Raw genomic sequence first — 17603 nt, 5'->3', positions numbered from 1 at the left:
CAAAGGTCAACCTCACAAGTTATCAGAGAAATGCAAATTAAAACAAGTTCCATTTCTCACCTATAAAATTGGCAGAGATGAATGTGATTATATATTCAGTCATTGGCGAAGGTGTGGTCGAAATGGGTGCTGTCGCCTTCCACCGGTGTGGGGGGTCAGTAAATATTTACATGCAATGTATAAAGATTATAATTTACTCATTAAACCAGTAATTCAACCCTTAGAAAAATAAGCTAAGGAAATCACTGAACTTGCACAGATATATTTAGGTACAATGATCGATCAAGGCGCTACTTCCAATGTTCAAAATGAGAAACAACCTAAATGTTCAACAGTAGAAGATTGGTACAGAAATTGTGGTGCAGAGAAATGAAAAACATTTTACTACCATGGGAACTAAGCAAGCTATAATGTGGCGTGCAAAGAATTAAGAAATACAAACTAGACTGACCATAAATATTATTCTGAATTGAAATAAAACTGAGAAGCAAAATGCCTCTAATTAACTTTGGTGGGGTTACAGATAATTCTTATTTCTCTCTTTGTCATTTTCTTTTTTTTCTTTTCTTTTTTTTTTTTTTTTTAAGATTTATTTATTTGTTGGCGAGGGCAGAGGGAAAAGGAGAGAGAATCCCAAGCAGACTCCGCTCTGAGCACAGAGCTGGACACAGGGCTCGATCTCATGACCCTGAAATCATGACCTGAGCCAATACCAAGAGCTGGACACTTAACAAACTGAGCCACCTAGATTCCTCTCTCTTTGTCATTTTCTTTACTTTCCAAATTTTCTACAGTGACTATTACTTTTATAATTAGAAAAATACATACATGTATATTTAGGCTTAATGATATATCTATAGATCTCTTTATGTGTGTGTGTGTGTGTGTGTGTGTGCAAACATTTAATTTAGGTTCTAATGCTGCTTTCTGTACATCTGGAGAAGCGAAGCTGCTCTCCAGACAAACCAAGCATATGCCAGGCCAAGGAATTGCCCTGGTTTCCACCAGTTTCCATAATGCACCCCGTCTCAGGGACTCCATTTGTGGAATGAATGCCTTCCTTATGAGCTCTTCTCCCTCACACATTTCCGCCCAGAGACTCATCAGCTGAGATCAGAGCCAGAAGAACTCTCAATGCTCTTGACCGCTCCCGCACCAGGGACCCTTTGTGTGTCTATGAAGCCTATGCCTATGGGATCACTTCTCAGAATAATCATTTTGAGTGCATAAAAAAGGGGCACTTGGGTGCTCAATCGGCTAAGCGTCTGACTTTGGATTTCAGCTCAGGTCATGATCTCAGGATCATTAGCTCGAACCCCGCATCAGACCCTGCATGGAGCTGGCCTAAGATTCTCTCTCTCTCCCTCTCTCTGGACCCAACTTACTCTCCAGTACTCTCTCTCTCCCTCTGAAAAAATAAAATAAAATAAATAAAATAAAAGCATAAAAGAAAACAGAGGATTTCCAAAGAAACCAGGCATTTCTTGAGCAGTGAGATTCTTGGCCATGTGCTTCATGTTTACCGAAAACTGAAGCTGCCTGAGGCGGGAACTCGTCCGAGGTGGGAGCCGGGACCCTGGGGCCTGGAGCTATCACTCTGTGAGCTCCTGCCTCTGAACGATGAAGGCGATTCTGGGGCAGCTTTTTAGTCTTAACCTCCCTCTCTACCAGTCCCAGGAAATGACCACTTGGTCCTCACCATACATTTATAAGGTCAACATCATTATCTCTGTTGCCAGATAAAGGAGACTGGTGCCCAGAGATGCCAGCACGGGGTTGCGGGGGTTGGACAGGATGACTCCACCTGTAATATCCAGGCTTCCGTGACCTGCTTTTGCCAATCAGAGCTCATCCAGGGCTCCTGTGGGACCAGCTGTGAGTGGGACAAAAGGACGCTCTCCTCCCTTGAGGGCTGCTCAGATGGAAGAGACTGTGTGGGGGGGGTGAGGCCAACCAGAAGAAAGTAGAGCTTAGGGAAGGTAAGAAAGTCTAAGAACACAGGATGTTGTGGGAAGGCCTTTGATCTGGCTGAGCTTGGAGCAGCTTCCTGACTTTAATACTACATGAGCCAACACCCTACCTCTCCCTTTTCCCTTTCTCGTTCTTCAGCCAGTTTGGATTGGGTTCCATTACCTGCAATCAAGTGTCCAGATTAAGGTACACATTGTTCCCATTTTACAGATGGGGACAAACATGCAGGCCAGGAGAATTAAATGACTATCAAGTGGCAGGGCTGTGATCCGAATTGTACTCTTCCTGACCTTGTGCTTAAAGCATGGCTACATGCATGTCCAGGTGAAGGCCAGATCCACTCTTCGCAGGCTCATAGCCACATGCCCACCTGCCAGAGCCACGCCCCGGGAGGCCTGGTCCTCCTATATACACATCTGTTGGGGCTACCCATGGAGTTCCTTTCTTCCTACACTTGAGTCGATGTGCTTTCTGTGTCCTCTTACCTGCACCGAGGGCACAGCTCACCCCACGACTCCCCAAGGCACCTCTCGGAGAAGGGGCATGGGTGGGAACAGTTCAAAACCCTCCCCAGTGCCTCCTCCTTCCCCAGCCAGACAGTTCCCTGCCCCGCTGCCACCCCGGCTCACCTGTAGATCAGTACCTCATCGTCGGAGCAATTGTACTGGAGCTGGTACATCTTCACACGGGGCGCTGACTTGCTGACTGACCACTTGACCAGGGCCGAGGTGGTCGTTACATCGGACACAAGCACAGCACGTTCCGGGGGGCTTTTGGGAGGCTCCCCACCCCCACTGCCTCCACCTCCCCGGCTGGTCTTGCTGGAGCCGGTGATGTCCGAGAGGCGGGACTTGGGGGGAGCGGTACGGCTGGTGCTGTTGCTGAGGTGTGGCAGCTGGACGATGGAGACCTCCACCATGGCTGTGGCCTCCCCAGCAGCGTTGGCTGCGATGCAGGTGAAGGCGCCGCTGTCCTGAGATGTGGTGATAAAGATGTCCAGGGTGCCATTGTCATACACGGCTGTCCTTGAGGAGTTCCCCACCAGGCGGTCATCGGGGGCAACCCAGTGGATGAGGGGGCTGGGGTCCCCAATGGCCTTGCACTTGAGCGTGGCCGCTTGGCCCTCCAGAACCAGCAGCTTGTGTGTGTGCTGGGTGATGAGAGGTGGCTCACACACAAACTCCTCCTCGCGCACATGCCAGAAGTAGCGGCCCTTGAGGCCCCCCGGGGAGCCGCAGGTCTCCAGGTCATCGTCCCGTTCCAGCCTCCGTAGCCAGAGCAGCTCGCAATTGCAGTGCAGCGGGTTCCCCCCAAAACTGAAGGACAAGGGTGGAGCAAAGGGTGTGGCGGCCAAGGCGGAAGCCTGGGAGCGGGCAAAGATGGGGTCTGGGGGCAGCTTCTGCAGCCGGTTGGAGGTGAGGTCGAGGCGAGCCAGCTTCTGCAGGTCGGCAAAGGTGCCCTCAGCAATGTGGTCCAGCAGGTTGTGGTCCAGGCTCAGCTGGTGGAGGTTGACCATGCGCCGCACGGAGCCCCAGGGCAGGCCATGGAGGTTGTTGTAGGAGAGGTCCAGGTCTTCCAGTGTGAGCAGGAAGTCCTCGAAGGCCTCGTCGGCAATGCCACCTAGCTGGTTGTTGTTCACGATGAGGTGCTGCAGGTTGACCAGGCCCCGCAGGGTGTCCTCCCCAAGGCTGGGCAGCCGGTTGCTGTCAAGGTGTAGGGAGCGGAGGCTCTCAAGGTCCAGGAAGGAGAAGGGCTGGATGTGGCTGATAGTGTTCCTTGACAGGGTCAGGTCCACCAGCCCCGTCATGTTGGCGAAGTCCTGGCGGCCGATGTGGATGATGAAGTTGCCACCCAGACGCAGCTCCACCGTCCGCCGGTCAATGTCAGGAGGCACGAAGAGCAGCCCCTTGGAAGGGCAGAGGGTCCCCAGTGACTCAGACAGGTTCTGACAGACGCAGTACTTGGGGCAGGCGTCGACCACGGCAAATGCCATGCCAAACGCCAGCAGGCCACCAAGCAGGGTCTCCATGGTCTGGTCACTCAGGCTGCGGTGCCTGGAAGGGAAGGACACAAGGTCAGGGTCAAGAGGCAACTTCCTAATGCCCTACCAGGGCTTCACCTATCACCCTAACCCCTGCCTTTCAGAGCAGCAGAGAAGGGCCTGTGCTCCTGTGAGGTCTAATCTCTTCTGCCAATCGATCCCGCTAATATAGTTCTTTTTTTTTTTTTTTTTGCCTTAGCTCTTATCACCTTCTAACAGACTATGTAATTTGCTTACTAACTATGTTTATGGAATATTTCCTATCTTCCCCACTGGAATGTCAGCTCTACAATGGAAGGCTCTTTTGTCTGTTTTGTTAATTGCTGTATCCCACACATCTAGCACGGTGCCCAGAACACAGTAGGTGCTCCATAAATGTGTTGAACAAATGGAGGGATGATTCCATACCAGTGGTTCATCTGTTAATCATCAGACTTTAAAAGTGTGTTCTGTGTATTTTGAAGCACTTTGACGGCCTGAAATCAACCTGGACCAACATTCATAAGGAACAAGGACATGGACAAGGAGAGAGCTGGCCCCGGAGATGCCAGGGTTATTGGGGAAGTAGGTAAGTTTCCGCATGGAGAATCTACATGGTGGATAAAGCTTTGGGAGTTCAGGGAAGTGGAGAAGGGGGTGAGGCTGGAAACAAAGGCATGAACTTCTTCTGAGCACCCTGTTATGTGCTGGGTCCTCTGCCCAGACCTCCATGCACATCATCTCATTTGGGCTTTGGGAATGGCTTTCATAAGGAAGGGCTTATCTGTGTATATAGATGAGGACTCGTCCACCCTGAATGGCCTCCTTCCAGTGTTCACTCAGAAGTCACCTTCTCCCCGAGGCCCCACCCCGATGGTGCATGTCCCTCTTTCCTGCTTTGTGTTCTCTTCTGGGAGCTCATCGTGATCTACCTTACTGTCTATTTGTTTCATCTTGTGTATTGCTTGTCTTCTGTACTGGCAACAAAGCCCCAGATTGAGGGGACTTGTTTTTATTCACCACCACATACTCGGGGCATGAGGCTCTGGCTGGTACCTAGTTGGTGCTTTTGCATGAATGGATATCTAGGGAAGGGAGGAATGGACTCTGGCTCAGGTCTTTGTGCCTCCGAATCTTACAGATTTCTCACTATTCCATGTTGTACTAACTTAGTTCTATTTATGTGGTGCTAAAAACATCAATGGGGTTGGACATTTGAGAATCCTGCACACCGGTTGGGTGGCTTCTCTCAGAACAACGTGCTACCGAGGAAGGCCTTCTGAGGCCATGGAGTTGGGGACGCACTGCCTGCTTTTTCTTGCTGTTGCAAAAGCTCTGTGTGCATTAGCAAGTACAGAAGGGCTGAGGAATTCTGCCGCAGTAAAGAAAATGGATTAGTGTTTAATTCTGCCTTGCTTCCCTCCTTTTAAGCTAAAGATATTCCTTTTTGGAAGCAACCATCATTAATATCTGGAGGAAGTAGGGCTCCAGAGCTCCCAGTTTGAGAAGCACAAGTGCAGGAAAAAAAAAAAAAAAACACCTGGCAGATTTAAAAGGATATAAAGCAAATTTTAAAACTTATTCCAATCAGATACGACTTTATGGTGAAGATATGAATTCCATTATTGCATCTTTCAGGGTAAATCCCCCACCTAAGACCCCTTAGGGTCAGAGACTAAATCTGTATTGCATCTGGATAGAGTGTTGTTTCTGATCAGCCCTGTCCTATAGAAAGATGATTACTAGCCATTAAATGTAACTTAAAATTTTCTCATGGGCATATAAAAAAGGAAAGAAGTGAAATAAATTTTAATGTATTTTATTTAAACCACTATATTCAAAATATTCTTTCACATGTAAGCAATACATACAATTGTCAATGAGATATTTAACATTCTTTTATTCATACTAAGTCTTCAAAATTGGGTGTGTCTTTAATACTGAGAGCGCATTTCAAGTGCTCCTTGGTCATATGTGGCCATCGGGTATCATATTGGACAGCACTATTGGAGCAGGTGGTGGCTAATTACATCGGAGGGCCAAGTCTAGCCTGCCACCTGTTTTTGGAAATAAAGTTTTATTAGAACATGGCTGTGCTCATTTATTTGCATATTGTCTACAGATATGGCGTGTATGTGTGTGTTTGTGTGTGTGCGCACTACAGTGGCAAAAGGGAGTAGTTACAGCAGATATCATGTGACCGGCAAAGCCAAAAGTATTTACTGTCTTGCCCTTTCTGGAAAAAGTTTACTAACCTCTGTTGTGGTGGATTTCTTTTTTCCCTCTTTATCTTCTTCATTACGATCACCATCATTAAAAGCCCTTGCCAATGTGCCTAATTCTACACAGTTCTGCTCTGGGCTCTTCTGAGCCACAACCCACCCTGCCAATCCTTGCTCTCACAGCAAGGGGTCCTGGCCACCCTGACCTAGGTCCTACCAGGAATATCCAACCCAGAGGTGTCCACATGTGGAAGCTTTCTGCCTGCCACTGTCTCTGTGCTCAAAGGCGCTCTGTGCTCAAAGGTCTTTCAGGTCCTTACTGAGCTGGGACCCTGGCAAAACAAACAGGAATCTTCTCCATCTGCATTGACCCTCTTCTTATTTTTTTAGCACAAGGACACATTTTTGCAAGGGGCTGGCCATGGCCACTACCCAGGTTTATTTATCTCTTACCACTCTCCGTTCCGTTGCTTTTCACGTCCCAGCGAGGCTCAGCATCTCTCACTTATAAATGCAATGCTCGATCTTCCTCCAAGACTGCCAACACACTCTGGTCTCTTGCTGGCCTCGCTCCCTCCCTCCACTCCTGCCTGGCCAAGTTCCTCTTCCCCCTCCACATGTTGATGGCTTCCACATCACCTATTCCAGGAAGCCTCTGCACAACCTGGATCAAATTCAGCTCTGCTGCTGTGTGTCCCTTATTCTATACTTGTCCTACGGAGTGCTCACTGCACTTTTAATTATAATGCCTTCCTTTCGTATCTATCTGCCTTCCTAGACTGTAAACGCCAAAAGGCAGAGAATTTAGCTACCTTGTCCACCCCTCACTGTATCCCCAGGGTCTAGCACCACACCCAACTTCTAGCAAGTACCCAATAAATATCAATTCAATGAAAATGAAGCAGGAACTGAGCCAAGGGAGTTTCTGGCGTTGTCACTGAGGTTCTGAGGTCTGTATTAATTCTGTTCAGGGTTCATTTGGTCAGTCAGCTGAGAAAACCACTTTATGGAGAGGTGTGGTCACAGCAAAAAACTTCAGAAGCATCTTCTGTCAAGCATCAGCTGCCCTTCCCAGCATGACTCACTCTGGTCCTACAGTCAGGGAGTCCCTGTTCCTCTGGCTCCTGCGTCTTCTTAAGTAGAGGTGAACGGTGTTCCCTCTACCCATTGGGGATCCAGGGATGTCCCTCCCTAGTTAAGTGGGAAGCAGCCGTGTGTGTGCATATGTTTGTGTGGTGTGGTGTGTGTGTGTGTGGGGGGGTACTATGCTGAAAGCCTAGGACCCCGAGAGAAAGCCATCCTCCTTACAGCTCTTGCCTAAACACTGAAGTGACCAAAGGCCAAGAGGTACATCCAGCATTTTCACATCATACTGTGCAAGGAAATGGGAGGGCTTATCAAGTTCCTAGGAGTCCAGGGCCAAACTTGCTTGTGGCCTGTGCGAGCTCTCTGTGGTTTGTCCCTCCAGATCCTCCCCTGGCCCCTCTCCCTGGGAATGCTAGCCGTCTGGGCTGCATCAGCACACTGTGGGCAGACTGCCCCATCCTACAGCATCCTCTGGGGCTGGCTGTCCTCAGTCCCGTCACCTGCCCTCTGCTAGAGGGCAGCAGCGACAGCAAGCAGGGAAGCCTGGGACATTCCAGGGTGGGCACCCTGTGCGGGGCTCATTGTTTCAAACAGTTTTGTCCTTGGAAATTGCTTTTTAAAAGTTTGTTAAGGATTAACAGACATCTAATGAATTCAAAGCTGTGACATAATAGAACTGGGTAAATATATTTTAAGTCATCAGCATGGAAGATTACTGACAGAGAAGTGACTATTGAATCTTAATTAAAATTGTATTCTGAGAACTGTCACTTAATATATGACTCTCACAACCAAACAAAAAGCAGCTTAAAGCCCAGGTTGGGAGGGAGGCAAGGGAAACATGTAGGTGCACATAATTAGTGCACACCTAGAGTGGGGGCTCCCTCTCCTGAGCAGGGAGTTGAGCTGGAAGGGACAACTCGGTTCTCCTAAATATGTCTGATGGGGGAGGTGGCAGAGGGGAGCAAGGAGAGGTGGAGATTAGGAGTAGAGGTCCAGTCTCAGGAAAAAAAGGAGCGGATGAAAGCAGGCAGGAGGGGCTCCGGGATTATTTGTGGGCAAAGCTGAGAGAGGTCCATGGGGATCAGAAGCGAGGCTGTGAAATGGATGCTGGTATCAAATGTCAACATCAGCCTTCATGCAAAGGAATCCATCTGCAGAGGAGTAAGAGCTCGTCTGCTCAGAATGTCTATGAGCCTGGGCTAGGGGAAGAAGGGGAGGGAGGGGGTTGCCTGGAGAGGCAGACAGAGGACCCCGGAGAGGAGGAGAAACACTCTTCCCTGGCTCTGCAGTGCTCGCAAGAACCTGAGTGTCTCTAAGCAGAAACAGTGTCTCTTCCCTTCCTGGGTTTCTTCAGGTGATTTCCCAGATGCTCTGCGAGGTGATAGCTGCCACTGGTCCATAAGGTACTCATGTGCAGTTAGGAACAGGTGCCTCTGCAGGGCATTTGTAGGGCCCCTTTGTTGGACAGCCTTGCACAGTAAACAACCTACCCTCCCATACTTGTGGCCTTGAGTATTGCTATCCCCATTTCAACCACTAGGAAATGAGGTTCAAAGAGGTTTGGGCCAGCCCAAGGTCTCCCATCTACCCAGAGAACTATGACTCTCTGGCTCTAGGCTACCCTTGGAGGAAAGCAGACACCTCTACCCCCCCACCCAACCCCATAGCCCAGAGGCTTCCATGTGCGTGGTGTACAGGGAGGAAGTGGCTGCCACCATCATGGGATTCTTCATAACCTGTGACGGCCAAGCTGTTTGACTAAATTTGGGCACTTGCATTTCCTGCTTAGGGATGTTGTTCTCAGAAGCAGAGGCCTAACTGGCTCAGAAAGACCCACCTGTTAGGCCTCATGGTGGTGATCCACACACACACACACAAACACACACAAGCACACGTGCACGCACACACACGCATGCAAGCACACACTTAAATATACTGGCAATAAATATAGCGTGTGGAACTAGGGCTGATGGTTTGTAATCAGAGTCTCCAGATGGGATTTTATATTTAAAACAAAGGGGAAAAAGAAAGGCAAGGACTGAAAGCGGAAAACTAATGGACATGGCGGCAGAAAAGGAAAGTTCCCGTTTGTTGCCTCTATGGTGAGACCACAGACTTTCCTCCCCACTCCCTCCAGCCCCTGGGCCCTGCCTCCCTGTCAGAAGCACCTCGAGCTGTTCCAGACAGAAGAGGCAACATTCAGCAGATGGCTGGCACGATATATGTGATATCTCTCCACCCTGATTTCCATTTAAAAGATACCTTAGCAACCAGCCAAGGAGCCATCCGCCCCTAGAGCCTGTAAATCAAGTAAGATGCCTGTCTCAGCTTCAGGTAAAAAGAAATGGCCCCTCCAGTGTGCTCCCAGCCAGGAAAGTGTGAATTAATAAAAGTGGGAGGGGTTCATATCTGTCAGGAGAGGCAGTTGCCTGTGCCTTCTTTCCAGACTTGCCCTCCTGGAGCCCTTGCTGCTCCCCATAAGTCAGACCACTCAAGGCGAGCCCTGGAAGGACCGGTTCTGGAGCCAGGGGATAGGGAAAGGAAACTTCCAGACAAGAGCTGAGGGGGCTGCTTTTCTGGTCTTGGAGTTGGCAGGTGGGGGCCCTGCCCCCAGCCCCGTGTTTGGCTCCAGGGTGAGGCTTCTGGCCCTTTCAGCCCCATCTCCAGCAGCTCCACCACCCAGGCCCCCTCAGGATGTAACAGACTGGGGCTCCTTTTAGGGATAAGAAAATGAATTAACACAAGACAGCTGATTTCTCCAGCTCCCTGTCAGATGGTGCCCTGTAGGCAGATCCTTCTAGAACCTTCAGAAAGAGGGTAGGGAGCAAGCCTCATGAGTCTCTGCTGGAGACAGAGAGAGCCTGAGACCTCAGTGTTCTCAGTCTGATGGGAGAGGCCCAGCCTCTTGACCTCAAGCATCTCCTATGTTGATGTTGGAGTCACAGCTTCTCCTTTGAAGGGAGTAGCAGGAGAGAGGGAGGTGAGAGAGAAAGAGGGAGAGAGGGGAAGCTGAATCCCCAAGGGAGCCCCTTCTCCTCCGAGAGTTTCTTGGCTACAGAAGACACTCACACAGAGCGGGCAAGAACATTCTCTGTGCTAGCACACAGAACAAAACCGTGGAGGCAGAGGCCACATCCTGAATCCCTAAACTTTGGCATAAACTTGTTTAAAACAGGGGTCTAAGACAGCATGGGCGACAGGTAAAAAAAAAGGGGGTGGGGAGGGATAATGCCGAAAACATCAAAAGGGCAGAATGAGCTCATTTATGTTCTATTTAAACTTCTATTGTGCAAGATAAGCAGTTGTTATCGTAAGTAAGTTATTAAGCTCGGAGCTGCTTCCTCTCTGTTCTCAGTGACAGCATTAGGCCTCTGTGTTAATGCATCCATGATAGGTTTTATTGTGTTGCAATGTAATTATGTGTTTTGTTCTCTCCTACCCCATTCACCTGGGAACCCCTTCTTGGCAGGGACTGTATTTTGTTCAGCTCTGAATCCCCAGTAGCAAGCTCAGTACCTGGCACTGAGGAGGCATCGGAGACATGTCTGATGAGAAAACGAATGAGCGACTGACAGAAAATGAGTCCTCTCGTGTGACCAGTTGTAGCCCTTGGTACCTTTGCCACCCTGCGCATGCTAACTTGTAGCAGGAACACGCTCGCTCTTGTCTGGGGCAGGCCAGGCATGCTGGAGAAGCAGTGCCCTAGACAGCAGGCCCAATCAGTGCTTCCCCATAAGAGAGGATGGAGGATAAGTACCTCAACTCCCTCCCCCAACTGGTGAGATGATTCTGAGGCACAGTCTTCGGTCTCCTGGAGGTCTCTGGTGACAGTGAGCCCAATGCCCTTTGCAGTCCTCTGCTCCTCACACCCCATATTGTCTTGGCTGTCTTTCCTTCCCCACCCTCACTCCTCTTCCTGCGTGACCTGCAATCACCCGCCAAATAAAAACCACTTCCACTCAGATCCTTGTTTCAAGTCCACTTCTGGGGAATCCAGCTCAAGGCCCACTTCTTCATTATAACTTTCATTGTGTGAGGTACCAACCGAGGTTGGGGCACTGTGGAAATGCCCCACATGTGGAAATAAAAAAAATGATATGAAAATCACACACATTCTCGTCAGTGACAAAAATAAAACAAAACAGAACAGAACCTAGCAGCTCTGGCAAGGAAGGAGACCCGAGTTCCCACACAAAGGATTGGTCGCAAGAGTTGAATGGCAATTGTTTTCCACCCAAGGTATTCACCACCAGGGCAGTGGAACACTCCCCCTCTTGTCTCAAGACCACTGTGAGCCAGTGTGTGAGTGAGTGTGACTGAGGGAGGCCCATGGGCACATGCACGTGGAGTGCCGACACCAGGGTTGGAAAGTGAATGGAAAGGTGTGTGTGTGTCTGTGAAGAAGCAGGCATGTCTGACTGATCACGCGCCTGGAGGCGCCTCCTGTGTGAGTGAGGGGGTGTTTTGTGAATGGAGGTGAGTAAGTGAGTGAGTGAGTGAACGGGTTGTGTTGGCCTGAATGGAGGGCTGTGAGGGAGAAGGGGGCCTGGTTTTGCGAATGGGGGCCTGAATGTGAATGAGGCTGCCCGTGAGCTGATGGTGTGTGAGGAGGGGAGAGGGAGCAAGCTTGTTTGCTCAGCTTTGATGGAAACAAATGCCGTTTTGCTGCCGTGTTGTCAACTACAGATGCATTAATCTCCATGGTTGCCTGTGATCTGTCCCTGCTTAGGGGACACAGACAGCCCACGGGGCTGGCGGCTCTCAGCATCAGTTTAAGCCTTGACCTTCCTCCTTATTCCTGTCTGTCAGCCTCTATTCCAGCCCTTAGGTGAGTGTGTGGGAGCTCTGGTTTCACACAGAGAGATCTTTGCTTTGATTTAGTCACAACTTTCAAGATTCCTTCTCTAAAATGCCCCCTGCCCCCATTTCAAGCACCTTTTGGATGCTATCACCTGGAGCCTCAAGCAAGCATCCTGCTCCAGAAGCCAGGTGGACCACTCCATTTGTACCTCAGAGGGAGAATGTGGAGGGTATGGATACATAGGGAGGCATTTCCAGTCACCAGAGTCCCTTCTCCCTTGCCCAAAGTCTCCCCCAACACCCTCAACAGATTCATGTCGAAGAACCCAGTTCTTGCCATCTTAACCCTTCCCTGCTCGAAATCACAGAGCACCCCTGGGTTCACTGACTCATAAGCACCCTGCCCCCAAGGACCCTGACTTTTCCTTGGGCCCCAGGTTCAGGGGGCAACCTCAGTGTGTGGTCCTTTCTGGGACTGGGCTAATGAAAGGAGCAGTGGGGTGGATAATTCAAAACGGCAGATAATCCAAAACTCATTTCCATTTGGCTAGGGAAGGTTCACACTATGATTTACTCTCCTCATTATGTTTGGCTCAGGCTAAAATTAAAATTGGCTTTTCTTCTTCAAGCCATCCAGGCTACAGGGTAGGCAATGACTAAAGAGCATTAAAGTTCACTCCAGCTGGAGAACATAATATAGGGTCGATATCTCACTAGGATATCAGACTTGAAGGTCACTGGAGATGGGAGTTAAATCTCTCTCCTCAGACTGGGGCTCCCTGAGGGCAGGGCTGTGTCTCCCCCTCAAGCTGGGGCTCCCTGAGGACAGGGCTATGTCTCCCCTTCAGACTGGGGCTCCCTGAGGGTAGGGCTGTGTCTTTCCTCAGAATGGGGCTCCCTGAGGCAGGGCTGTATCTCCCCTCAGACTGGGGCTCTCTAAGGGCAGGGCTATATCTCCCCCCTCAAAGCAGGGCTCTATGTGGACAGGGCTGTGTCTAATCCCTACATGGCCAGCATCTGCCCACAGTACTCCCTCTGGAACTGGGAGCTAGCATTACCAGTGTCCTGCTCCCTCTCCTCACCCCACTCTTAGTGTCCCCGTGAGGGCCAGTCCTCCCAGAAGCGGCCCGTCCAGCAGGTAGGCAGAGGGCTTCAGCTGAGCAGCCTGGGTTGGGATATCATTAAAGTTCCCAGGCTGCTCTGGGAAGGAGGAGGTCTCATTACAAAGGCCTGCAGTTATTATCCTGCCCTGCTATTATGTGTTTGCTAGGCCATCAAGCATAGCATATTTAATCTTGGGCTCCTAATAACACCTCGGATTATTAAAACAGAAAGAATTTAGACAATCAAATTGGCTTCTTGATGGGAGTTATTTTTGCCTGTTTTATCTCGCCTGTTTGTGGTGGTGGGCCCGGGGCTGCTCACCGCAACGTGGGACATGGGCATAAAGAATCCCGTGTTGCACCTCCAAGATCTGTCTGGTCTTTCCTTGGTCCTGGAACAGAATCATCAGCTAATGGTCAACCTAGACTTACAAGGTGACATACAAAAGCAAGAGGACTAATCCGTCAGGGCTACATTTGTTGTTTGATAACCCGCACAGATTCCCTAGCAGACATAAGGCATAAGAAAAAGCCATAAAAGAAAAAAAAAAAAAAAGGCTTCCTCCCACTTTGTAATAAGCAAATGGAACAAGGCCCTCCCTCTGTTCCCTCGCTGTGTCACTCTCCCGTGTCCTCCCAATTCTGGGGACCAGGGATGGAGACACATTATCACTCGGGGTTCTCGGAGGAAACAGGTGACAGAGTGGAGGGGTTGCCTGAAGGAAGTTTAGTGAAGGGACAGTGTACATGGATGTGGGTAGGGTTGGGGAGTTCTAGTGCCTGGGAACTGGCAACAGAGGAGAGGCCTTTACCCTTTTGCTCCCAGGCCTGGAGGGGCCAAGGCAGAGGGCAGTTTCAGGAACCTGGGCCTGTCACAGCCACAGGAGCAGAGTGGCCCAACAGGAGTTGTGACCCTGAGTAGAGGCCACATCCGTGGACCAACTGCCCTCTGGGAGGGAGCTGGCCAAGAAAGTAAGCACCTCTCTCTCAGACTGCCCTCTCTTCTCCTGCTGGGACCTTCCAGCAGCCAAACCCAGGAAGCCAGAGGACAAGGTGGCCTGCATGACACTGTCCACACAGGTCAACCTCCTGGGCCACATGGCAGGGCTGTGGAGAGTTTACTTGGAAAAGAGTCTGCGCTCAGAGAGAGCGCCCTTCACTGCTGTCAACTTTCCCAAGGAGTTGGCAGATAATAAAGCCACTTGGAAGTGCAAGAAAAACAAGGAGGAAGAGGGAGGGGGGAGCAAAAAGGAGGAAGAGGAGAAAGAGAAGGGAGAGATTAATCCATTGAAAGCAGTAAACCCCACAGACTCAAGGGCAGTAAATATGAATTCAATTTAGTTTTGCCATTTACAGAGCCGGCCTTCTTAAGCGCTGACAGGCTGATCAGATAAAAGTCACTGTCACCACCAGGACGGCACATTTAAATTTTTATTGCAAACACCAGGCTCCATTACCCTGGGATTTGCTCTTTGCATCTCTAATATTGTCTTTCTTCATGTTGGAATGTGAGCGTCCAGACTCACAGGCACAGACTAGCAGAGCAGCAAGAGCATGTGCGAGCCTTCTGGGTCCTGGGTCCCCATCTTGGCCCTGTCCTGGTCCTCAGTAAGCCACTTGTCTTCTCTGTGCCTCAGTTTCCACATCTGGGCAATTAGGTTCTGCATGTGGTTGTGGGGGACAGTCATCTATTCAGGTCTATTTCCAGACCATTGAATGAGATTGGGGGGGCATGGAGACTTGGGCCCCATGAGCACCCTAGTCCACTCCCACCCTAGCCCCTCAAGTGTGGGGCATGTCTCTGTCTTCAAGTCTGAAAACCTCACAGGGTTTCTTCTTTTCCTTTTATTTATTTATTTTTTTCAGTTTACAGACTCATCTCTCCCCTTTATCTCCTTTTCCCTCCTGTCCCCCTTTCTTCACATGATCTTCCACCCTTCCCTGTCTCCCTCTGCCTCTGCCTATCTTCTTTGTCTTCTCCTTCTTTGCTCCTTTGTCTTCTGCCCTGGAGACTGTCTGGAGATCTGGAACACTGCAGCCAATTCCTCCCTCCTACGACCCTCCATACTAACCCCCACAGCCTCTACCACCCCCAAACACAGGACCTGCCAAACTCAGCAGCCAGGACTCGGTTGGGCTTCTGCTGAGCACACACTGTTCATGGGCACGCAGACATGGGGATGGAGAGAACTGGACAGGACATGCCCCCTCTTCTCGGGAGGAGCTTACACATACCTGACTAACTGTAATCCAGCGGGGGTGGCAGGTAGTGTCTACAGTGTGTCTGGCCCCTTTTGCATGTTATCTCACTTACACCATTTGATAGTGTAATACTATTTGCCCATTTTAGAAGTGGGGAAACTGAGGGTAGGGAGAGGGATGGCAAAATGCTATGAGGAGTCTTCAGAACACATTCCTCCTAACTAGAGCAACAGGACACTTCTTGAAGGGGGTAGCATAATCGTGGCCTTAAATGGTAGGGGGTAGGGTTTCAGCATCTAGGGTTGGTGAGCTTACTGAGAACATTCTAGAAAGACAAAGATTCAAGGTATTGTGGGAGTCAAAGCAGTATTTAACAAAGCTGAGTAATTATAGAAACCTTTCAAAGGAAGACCCTTTCAGAAGTCCCAGTTGGAGAATTGCTGTTCTAAGAAGCCTGACTTCGAGAGAAGGGGTCTAGTGGGAAGCACACAGACTGTGGAGTCCAGCCATCACACTCACTTGAATCCTGGCTGTTACTAGTGTGTGATCATGGGCAAGCTGCTTGACCTCTCAGTGCCTGGGTTTCCTTGCCTGTGAAACTGGATAATTTCATAGAGTGGTGAAGATTAACTAGGTCACTCCATGTAAAACACTTAGGCAGAGCTGAGCACATAGTGAAATCGCCAAACAGTGTCACCCATTATAATTCTTATTCTGTGACTGTCTTTAAGTCACAACCGGCTGTTCTCAAAAGAATCTTTGGTAAAGAATGGATCTGAGATTGCCACTGAAATAAAAAGCGAAAACGTAAAACGTATTCCAGAATTCAGCACCCCTGGGGATCTCTGTCAGTAGCTGAAGAAATTCTGTTGTGGTAGGTCACGTGGGTAGAGGTGAATGCAAGGAAAGCTGGGGTCAGGAAGCAACACTTGAATCTTCCTCCAGTCCGGCTGCTCCCCTTCTAGGGTTGGACTGGGGGTAGTTTGGGGATAGGGTGCCTCCAGGCCCAAGAAAAAAGCAGAGATTTTCTTTTTTTTTTTTTTTCTTTAGTGAAGGAGTTTTCAAAGGCCAAAGTGCCCAAGACCCAGAAAATCATAATGAAGACCTGCTCGGGGTTCTGGGGTGCTTTCCACTCACCCACTGCCGTGGGGAACACGAAAAAGAAGGGTCCTCCAAGCCTCCTCTCTCATCACTTCTGGTTCATTAGTAACTCCTTCTCTCCCTGCTCCTTACCACCAATGGCCGCCAGCACAGCTGCTGTGTGACATGCTCATTACACTTCTGTCACTGAGGTTATGTGTATTTATTGTGCTAAATCCTTAGCAGCTATAAATATTTATTGAGCACCTGCTGTGCTGGGCTCCATACAGAGTCTGAGTAAATAGCTCCTCTCTGTTCTCTAGGAGGCTGCAATCTATGAAAGGCCAGACAGAGAGACCCAGCACTGAGGGAAGAGGGAGAGGGGTGGGGGGCATGAGTCTGAAGATTAAAGCAAAATCCACCCTGCCTCCCTCCTCAAACCAAACTCACAAAGAAGCAGAGTTGTGTCCGCTTGTTTAGGGGCTCCTTGAGGCAGGACTGTCTCCCCTCAAACTGGGGCTCCCTGAGGGCAGGGCTGTGTCTCCCCCCTCAGACTGGGGTTCCTGAGGGCAGGGCTCTGTCTCCCTGGACTGGGGATCCCTGGGGATCCCTGACTGCAGGGCTGTGTGTCCCCCTCAGACTAGGGTTCCTTGGTAACAAAGTCTTCCTTTTCTTCACCATGAGAGTAATTCTTCAGGAACACTCTATTTATACTTCCTCTTTGCAAGGGGTAAACACCCCCATGAAACTTCTCATTAACCTCAGGCTAAGCACTTTTCCACCTTGTGTCTCAGTTTCCCCTAGGAAACTAATAGGGGCACTAATTAGCTTTATCATTACGTTGATGTTGGGGCACCTGAGTGGCTCATTTGGTTGAGTGTTGATTCTTCGTTTCAGCTCAGGTCATGACCTCAGGTTCCTGAGATCCCGCCCCACTTTGGGCTCCATGTTCATCCGGGGACTCTGCTTAAAATTCCTGACCCTCTCTGTATGCACACATGCTTGCTCTCCCTCCTTCTCTCTCTCTCTCTCTAAAATAAATAAATCTTTAAAAAATTAAAAAATAAACAAAGTTGCAGTGATGTTAGGATATGGAGTGAGACTTAGAAGTAAGCC

The 17603-nt window shown here is 49.7% G+C and overlaps 1 protein-coding gene across 1 annotated transcript in view; it reads right to left on the bottom strand.

Moving 5' to 3' along the window:
• LRFN2 (leucine rich repeat and fibronectin type III domain containing 2) overlaps positions 1-17603 on the bottom strand; it is a 169991-nt gene that overhangs the window by 35035 nt on the left and 117353 nt on the right. Inside the window, exon 2 of the mRNA XM_032862279.1 lies at positions 2601-4025. Coding sequence (XP_032718170.1) covers positions 2601-4000 — 1400 coding nt within the window. The 5' untranslated portion in view covers positions 4001-4025. The remainder of the gene's footprint in view (positions 1-2600; positions 4026-17603) is intronic.

Source organism: Lontra canadensis, unplaced genomic scaffold (genome assembly GCF_010015895.1).
Source record: "Lontra canadensis isolate GAN:19392208 unplaced genomic scaffold, GSC_riverotter_1.0 scaffold23, whole genome shotgun sequence".
Taxonomy (NCBI): domain Eukaryota; kingdom Metazoa; phylum Chordata; class Mammalia; order Carnivora; family Mustelidae; genus Lontra; species Lontra canadensis.
Note: the sequence above shows the minus strand (reverse complement) of the source record. Positions and strands in the feature narration are given on the sequence as shown.